General features: G+C 41.2%; 1 protein-coding gene across 1 annotated transcript in view; it reads right to left on the bottom strand.

Annotated features, from left to right (window-relative positions):
* Positions 1–204: 204 nt before the first annotated feature.
* Positions 205–8627, bottom strand: part of nhej1 (nonhomologous end-joining factor 1) — a 14198-nt gene continuing 5775 nt past the window's right edge. The window contains exons 5-7 of the mRNA XM_008324565.3: positions 1581–1764; positions 969–1060; positions 205–635 (exon numbers count right to left, since the gene is read on the bottom strand). Coding sequence (XP_008322787.1) covers positions 558–635; positions 969–1060; positions 1581–1764 — 354 coding nt within the window. The 3' untranslated portion in view covers positions 205–557. The remainder of the gene's footprint in view (positions 636–968; positions 1061–1580; positions 1765–8627) is intronic.

Below are 8627 nucleotides of genomic sequence, written 5' to 3'. Positions count from 1 at the left end.
CCCTCACAGCCATGAGGACAAACAGTGACTTTTCAACTATGGCTTCAATAACATTCCCCAGATGCTGAAACACCTTGAGTCAACATCTCACTGTTCTCTGAAAAACAAGGAGAGGCTGCTCCGTCCACACCGTCCGAAACCTCAACTTTGTTAGTCTGAACTCAGGAGGTGAACTAATGTGAGCGTGAATAATGGAGAACAGCCTTTAAAGTTACACCTAAACCTTTAATCAGCAGCTCATTGGATTTCCATAAAAATACAACAAAGTCAGAATATTACAATGAATCAGATTTAAAACAAAAAGAAACAGATAATATTTTAAAATTGGCACCAAAAGTCCACTCTCATATGGCATTGAAATATGGATTCTTTAAAAATTGATCTGATTTATTAGACTTTATGCGATTTTCTAAAACTCAAGTTGAGTTAAAACCAGCTAAAACCACACCATTATTCCTTCAGATAAAAAACAAAGTGTTCATGCTACTTTATGTTTGTCCTCTTAAAAAGATTGTGTATGTATGAATGTGTGCGTGTGCGCCTCCTACTGCTCAGCCTCATCTGAAGATTCCCACCTTCTTCTTCTTTGGTTTGGACGGCGGTCGTTCTGCCAGGTCAGACCTGGGGGGCTGAGACTGAGGGGGAAACAGGAAGTTGAATTAACATTGTATCCTGTCAAACAAGGAGGACAGTTTTCGGGTTTGGTCATGATCTGATGTACATACGTGAAATAAGTTCACACAATACCAGCCTCCACTGTCATCCCTGTACATCAGTGAGTGGAATCAACTAGTACGGTGTTTCCCAACCTGATGTGTCTTGCATTGACAACAGCAGGAACCACTCAGAACTGACATGCAGTGCTGCCACCATTTGTCTCCACAGAAATGCACATATGCATTTAAAAAAAATGGAAGTTCTATTTTCTCTTACTTCTTCCTTAAAGAAAAATGGAGATGAATATGCACCTGTTGGACTACGGCTGATGGAGAACCTGCCTTTTCCGTCTGACCCACGTGGTTCCGGTCCACCTCCTTGTTGCTGTTCATAGATCCAGCATCTAGAGTTTCACCACAAAGAAGAACAGATGTCGTCAGGCAGCAATCATATCTCATCACTCAAGTGATGCTTTGTTTATTTTTTTGCAATTAAATTAAACCAAAGCCCATTATAGTTTGACACACTATAAAAATCACATCAGCCATTTTTTTCCTGCACTGTAAGTCAGATAACGGCAGAGAAAGTTAGCTTTTCAAATGTATTGCAACCCTGACAAATGTGCTATAGCAAGTATAATAGTTCATATTTCAATCACAGGAAGGAGTGTAGGTTTACTGTCAGCCTGGAAGCTAGGAGAAAAAAATAGAAAAAAAAAATTAGCTAAGAGATAACAAAAATGAAGGTCAGTTTTAGGAGAGCAAAATAATATTTCACGTTAGCTTTACCAAATTCAAAATAATTTCTTCAACAAAAGAATATCATTTGCCTTGTGTATAATAAAAAGGAAAACTGTTTTGACGTTGATTTTATGACAGAGGATTAATCAGCTCTGTGTTTCCTGTAGCGTGACCTTGACAAACCTAGAGATGGAGTCAGGTCAGGTTCCTCAGCAGCACTTGGTGCGTCCTTCACACCCATCTCTTCAGATAGTTTCCGTTTTTGTCCACGAATAATTTCTTGTGCAACAACTGAACCATACAGCTGCTGCAGGTGCTGACTGAAGCCCAGATGGGTGTTCTTCTCTGAACTTAGCAGAGGACAAACCTGTGAGGGGCAAAGGTCCAGAACAGTGTTTTAAGACAAAAATAATTATAGAACTGTACAACTGGCCTTAGAAACGTACCCAAAATTAGATTAATGGGGATAAAAAACTAAAAACACAACGGTGACATTTTGTCAAGAAAAAAAAACATTAGGTTGGAAATGTCCCAGTTAGCCACTTATCACTATAAATATGGTTAAATATGATTAAAGGTTAACTCAAATAACTTAGAGCAGTGCTTCTCAAAGTATGGGGCGGGTACCGTTGGTGGGAAACAGGGACGTGGGGCACGACAAACAGGAGGAAATTTTCAAATTTCAACTGATGATGGAACAACTGCACTTTTATTTTCTGTTATTATTTATCGTTATTTTTTTTGTCAGTGCGACTGGGGCAGGTGGGGCTTGAAAATCCACTCTTGTTCAAAGTGGAAAATGAACGACTGACTGATCAGTGGTCAAGACAAAATGTGAACAAAAAGTCTGTCATCACAGAGTTTCAAATGAGCCAAAAAGTTTAAACCCTGACTTTGGACAAGGCTGCCTCAAAACATATACAAACACAAACTGGATAATAAATGAAGCGTGTGCTTTTATTTTTACTGTAGCTCTTGTTGTTCAGCGCTGCAGCCAATGAACGCATGAAACAAAGAGAGCTGAAGCAGCAGCGTGTTAAAAGCTTGATTGGAAGTTTCCCGTGAGCAGCCTGCGGCAGACTAGGTGTGTTTGTTTTACGGAGTCACATGTCTGAGGCATGATGCAGGGGGTGTGCAGCGGCCTCGATAAGCCTCTAATCAAAGCTGCATTATTGGCACAGCTGACCACAGTTAGACCTGTGAGCTGGAACAACTGAAACACACACAGACACACAGACACCGGCCCTGTCCACCACACGGATGACAGATAAGCCTGCGCATAAACCCATGTGGCATTATGCGAACACACGGCCGATGTGTAGAAAAACACACACTTTTCACTACATCCTTCTTTTTTTTTTCCACCGACGGAGAGGACAAACTCTCCAAATTAGCTCCTCAAATATTGACCAGGAGAAATTGGTGGTCTCCCGCTCGCTGTCAGAGCACGAGGGGCTCCTGAACACACTTTGGTCAGGTTTCCGAGGTTTCACATTGATTTATTTTTGTTATTTGTTTGTTTAAATATCGTAAAAATAAATGTGTGCTCTGGCGAGGCTTAGTTCTTCTTTTGGCACAGAGAAACCAATGTGCTGAGCGCAGAGGAAGCAGCAGAAAGCCGATCCTTATTCTCTTTTTATTCCCGGCTGTCAGCACCTTCCCTTCCATTTCCCCCCACTCCACTTCAGCTAATTTGATCTGAAATATTGTTTTAAGTGAGTTAGTGGAACGGAGGATACAGGAAGGAATGCAACGTTATAGATTCCAAAGATCATTCAAAGTCTCTAAAGCTGACGGCTCCGTACAACTTTTTCATGTCCAATACTGAAACAGATACTTGGAGTATCTTCCAATACCAATATCAATCCGATAGCTTCTTTTCTCCTACAGCACACCGCAGGCTGCTGCTGAGGCGATGGTGTCTCAGATTGGACAGTCTGTAGTTGTTTTATGTTTTTATATCAGTATACTGTATATAACCATCCTGTGTATCAGATCTAGCCATCTCTAGTTATGATCATTTACAATTCTAGTTCAGAACCTCCCTCTTGATTCAGACAAAGGTGAAATTGGTCTCTTGTCTACTATCGAGGAATAGGAAATTAAAAATCCCTGTTCATGTCAACAAGGTTCCCTCTGTTGAGGCAGATCTACTACTGGGTGATCAGAACTCTCCAACTGTCCAACGACAGTTTCCGAATTTTTACCTTCAGTTGACGACATACAAAAAGTCTTCAGCTCTAAACATCTCTCCCAAACTGCACTCACAGATCACAGTCACAGTTTGTGTTCCACTCAAATACTTTCAAAATAAAGGTTCTTGGTGGCTAGAATGACACCCAACTTCCTTACAAATAAAAGCTTGCACAGTAGGTTTTGCACATCCACTGATCCGTTAACATTAAACTAATTAATAATTAGTTAACAGCACTTGTCCAAATGTCAGAAGTAAAATACTGCCGCCTTAGGGTTAGCCTACAGCGGGCTGCTAACCTATCTAGCACAACATGAAACAGCTCCGGTCGGTGTTTTAGGTGTGGGATGAGGGATTGGGATGGGATTATAAAAAAGACGGAACGACTGTACCTCTGTCACAAACTGGTCAGTTTGGCTTTTCGCTGCTACCACGCCTGGTTTTTTTATACTGTCTGGTATGAAGGTCAGTGCCACCAGAGCCACAACAACAACCTTAGGATTTTGATCTGCTGCTGTCGGCCAGAAATGACATTCCAGACAAGAAATAAAAACGTGATTACAGCAGGTCAATGGCCTCTCGGCTCCCATTTTGATGAGCCGTGTAATGTTCTGGAAATTTCCTTTCTGCTATAATAGTAGAACAAAGTCCTCTAACCATGGCGGAAACAAGCAGGGGGAGGAGAAAGAGCAAGGAGGAGGAGTGCTTACCTGGTGGCCAGCCTCCAAACTGCGCCTCCTGCCCCACAGTAAAGCATCATGTGTGGTAGAAGTGATGAGAGAAAGGGGGAGAGTTTGGCAGCATGTATGTTTGCCTCTATTATTAGCAGGTAAACAGCTCGGATTTTGAACGCTCTGCTCATGTTGTTGTTGTTGATGTTTGTTGAGCAGAGGAGAAGGTCTGGTGCCAGAGTGTCTCCCGCACTTTCTCTCTTCCCCCTCTCTGTCTCCGACCTTACGTTCCCCACTTATGTTGACCTTTTCCGAGTGCCTTGTTGCTCTAAATGTGAATGAAGCATCACTTTTGGTAAATCCTGACCTCTGAAGGTTGCTCAGGGGAAGAATTTATGGATGGAGGTTCAGGAGAAAACCAAGAGGATCCAAGCTTGAGCTGGCTAAGTTAAACTGAATTAGAGCACAGTTAGTCTCCAAAGCTTTTGAGAATTCTTTTGGTCAACGTGGTCAAGTTTTCTGTCCTTTCTTAAGATCAGTGGTCTCCGACCTTTTTGAAACTGAGAGCTACTTCAAGGGTACTGGGTAATACGAAGAGCTACTTGCTTGATACACACTTCCTGAATTATGTAGTAATAACTGGACATACAGTAGCAGACACTCCCACCACCGTAACTGCATCAACATCATCGCAAGTGTAATTGATTAAAAAAAAGAACAGCAAAGCAATTAATTACTATTATTTACAGCTATTTTTGCTAACTTACAGCAATATACACAATTGGAAATACAGTGGGGCTTCAAGCTACAAGTCTAATCCGTTCGACAACAGCACTCATATGTCGATCCTCTCGTATCTCGATTGCGTTTTCCCCATTAAAAATAACTAAAAACCAATGAATTTGTTCCAGCTCCCCCAAAAATATACTATTAATTAATCAAAAATATCAAAAACATAGATATGAAGAAATATATTGATGATATAAAATAATAATAAGCTCAGTTGAGCACTTGTAACTCGATGTTTCCTCGTATCACAAGGAAAATCAGTAAAAGTTGCTTACTGGTAACTTGACAACCTCGTATTTTAGGTAGCTCGTATCTTAAAGCCCCAAATTATTTGTCTACTTTTTTAGGTGGTGAATAACAATTAGTTAACACATTAAAAATAGATAAAACATGTCAGAATGTAATGACGCAGTGGTTTAATTCAAGCTTGTTTTAAATCTCAATAATAATGTCAATGAGTTGGAGAACCTCTGATGTTAACACACATGTCTGAAATGTCCATCAGCTGTCAAAATTGACTAACTCCATTTTTTGATTAGTAGGTTGATTTTTTTTAGGATTAAAACCAGCGTCCACATGGATGTCAAAAACAAAAACCATGCCAAGAGTGTGTCTGCCCAGACAGAAGCCGTGCTAATGCCAAAACCAGAGAAGAAGAAGAAAAAAAAAACTGCTTCGGATTGAACTCCAGATGCGGAACATTCATCTTCTGTCAACTGAGGGAAGCCTAATATTTGTTTGTGGTCACATTCTGACTTCTTCCAGCCTGGCATGGACACAGCATTTAAACAATGTCTCCGTAACAGTCAGTGCTAAGAGATAGTTGACAGATAAATGAAACAGTCCAGGAAACCTCTCACTAATTTCACATGACATGTGATAAATGTACAGACAAGAGCTGCTGTGTCAATGTTCTCATGTTGCCTACGGTCTGGTGATGTCTTTGCGGGACGCCGCACTCCGGTCCGGTCCAAGCCGGGGCTCGGCCCAGCAAAGACAGCAGCTGAAAGACGGGGAGCAGCCAGGCCACAGTGGGGCCTAATTACAGACCCGGGCTGGGGACAACCCTGTGGAAACTGTGTGCAACTGACAGAAGCTACAGCAGCAGCAGGAGGAGAGGCTAACGTTAGAGGATGTTTTCGTTCTGCCCACTATTACTCCTCTTTTGTGGAGTATTTATGAACTACATACGCAACCTTTTGGAGGAGCCACAGTCCAAAATGTAGAGGGAGAGGAGACTACAGTTACAGTGATGGCAGCAGCAAATGCCCACTTCAACAAACGGAGCAGAAGATGTTGGAATAATAAATGAATGATTCATTTAATTTCTCTCACCAAAATGTATGGTTCCTTAAGGAAACCAGGTTTCAGAATGTGCTGGTTGATTATTCACTACTCAAAATGGCCAAAATGACCATTTGATGGAATTCTTTGTATACGACCGGTTGAAGCAGTAAGGAGGAAAACTAAATTGTCCAACATTGTACGATCTTGATTTCACCTCCTCGGATTTATTCAACTAGTGTTCAGACCACTGAGAACCTTATGAGGTCTATCTGGACAGTGGTCTAAAACCACCTCTTTGACGTGAACCAGAGAAAGTGGGTTGGTAAAGACTAGCAGCAGATCAACAGATGGAACGGCACCAAGCAAGGGTAAGGGGTCTCGCTACTGTTTAGCGACACCCTACTGTTTGTAATTATCCAAACTGTTTGTAGTGTTCACCACACTTGCATGCTTTAAAGGGGATCTAGCAGTTAGTCTAGCAGCTAAGATGTCTTGCCCATACCACCAAAAGTATCTCGCCAAAGAATCCTAATACAGTTAGATATGATATGGTAATGTCTTTCCACTGTTTCATATGGTTTTTTTACCAGTAGGCAGCAGATTGATCTATCGCTCGACAGAAGTTAAAACAACCTTGTTGCTGTAGACAACAGAGAGTCCAGCTGATCTAGACTGGAGCAGCCAGGACATATCAGGGGAAAGGTCTCCAGGGTTTGGATTGAATTTACCAGGTTACATTAAGGATCCCTGCCAACTCTGTACACTGTATCAATTTTGCAGCTAGTTTGTTTACTGATCACAGCAAAGTAGGAATCATAAGGTGCCATCAGGTCAGTGGTCCCCTGCATTTATCCTCCTCTACAGTGTGACCTACCAATGAGGACACTGTTCACCATTTTCTACCTCGATACACCCCTGTATAACGTTAGGATGTAATTACCCATGTTTGGGTTGGTCACTGTGTTACGCCTGAATATCTACCACCACAGTGTGATTAGTCCATCAATCCCACTAAACCTGACCTAATGTGAGGTTTACAGCTTCTGTGATTGGTCCAATTAGACTAAACAAGGTCAAAGTGAACATGCTCAAACTAATCCAGGCTAAAATGTTAACACTCAATGTGGCCACAAAGGAAAGCAATTTTTTTTTAAAGTTCGCTGTCACCTCAGTGTGGATGTGTGTGTCCCTCACTTACAGCTGCCTCACCCACTTACCACCCAGGCCCTGGATTCCTCAGGTATGTGAGATAAAACCACTGTTTATGTGAGTCAATGATTTACAAAGGAGAGAATGAAAAAAGCAAGGCTGGCTCTTAGCTATTATTAAAATCACCTATTTAACAGTAAACACACCTCATATGAGTGCTAGCATGGCTGTTGTTCACAACTGTTAGCAAAAAAACAGGATTCTATTTTTTGGAAGGATTCAAATATCCAAAGTGAGTTTATCAGCTCAGACCGTAAAGGCAGAAACTCCAAATGACCTGGACAATCAGTTCTTACTGATAGCACTGTTTTGTTTGCATATTTACAATGAACGTTAAGTTGAATGTACTGCATGATACTGACATGTGCTAATCTCTGAAAGTACATCTAAACCCAACAACAGTCCACCCAGATTATCAGCCCTGGGACGGGAATATGAGCAGAGATCATAGACTTCATTTAGGACAGGAATTTCAGAGAAGGTAATAAGGAAGTAGCATGGTTATGGGAAATGGACCGCAAGTGACCGCACCCACAGTATGTGCATTTATGGGCATCATATTGTGTTCTTCTGGAGAAGCCTATTAACTGGCAACTGAAAAAATGAATTTGTCCGGTAATCGTCCTTTGGTGTTAGTGATAGTGGAAAGAAAACTGGCCTGACTTTCACTGATACAGTTATTGTGAATGAGCTCCAAAATAGACCTCACAGCGTTGGTCATTTTCTTTCTTCATGAGAACTATAGTTTGCATTTGTCAAATAAATCCATAAAAATAAACTCATATAAAATAATATATGTATTTTAAAAAACACACACACAAGGCCATTACACTTCAGATGAACCTGAGACTTCAGTGGTTGTTTAACCTTAACAAACACTAGAATATTTTACCCCCAAAACCTCCTGGTGTTTGCTATCAGAAGCTAAAGTAACGGTTTTCTTATTTGAACACCAAACAATTACAGGAGAAATTACCTGGAGAAATTAAGGAAAATAAACTTGTGTAATGGATTAGTCAGAGCAAAGACTTGAAGCAATCTCAAGGAAGGCTTTGCAAGCCCTCCTTGAGATTGGCCCAG

Source organism: Cynoglossus semilaevis, chromosome 14 (genome assembly GCF_000523025.1).
Source record: "Cynoglossus semilaevis isolate Cse_v1.0 chromosome 14, Cse_v1.0, whole genome shotgun sequence".
Taxonomy (NCBI): Eukaryota; Metazoa; Chordata; class Actinopteri; order Pleuronectiformes; family Cynoglossidae; genus Cynoglossus; species Cynoglossus semilaevis.
The sequence above is the reverse complement of the archived record's forward strand: the minus strand, read 5'-3'. Positions and strand labels throughout refer to the sequence as shown.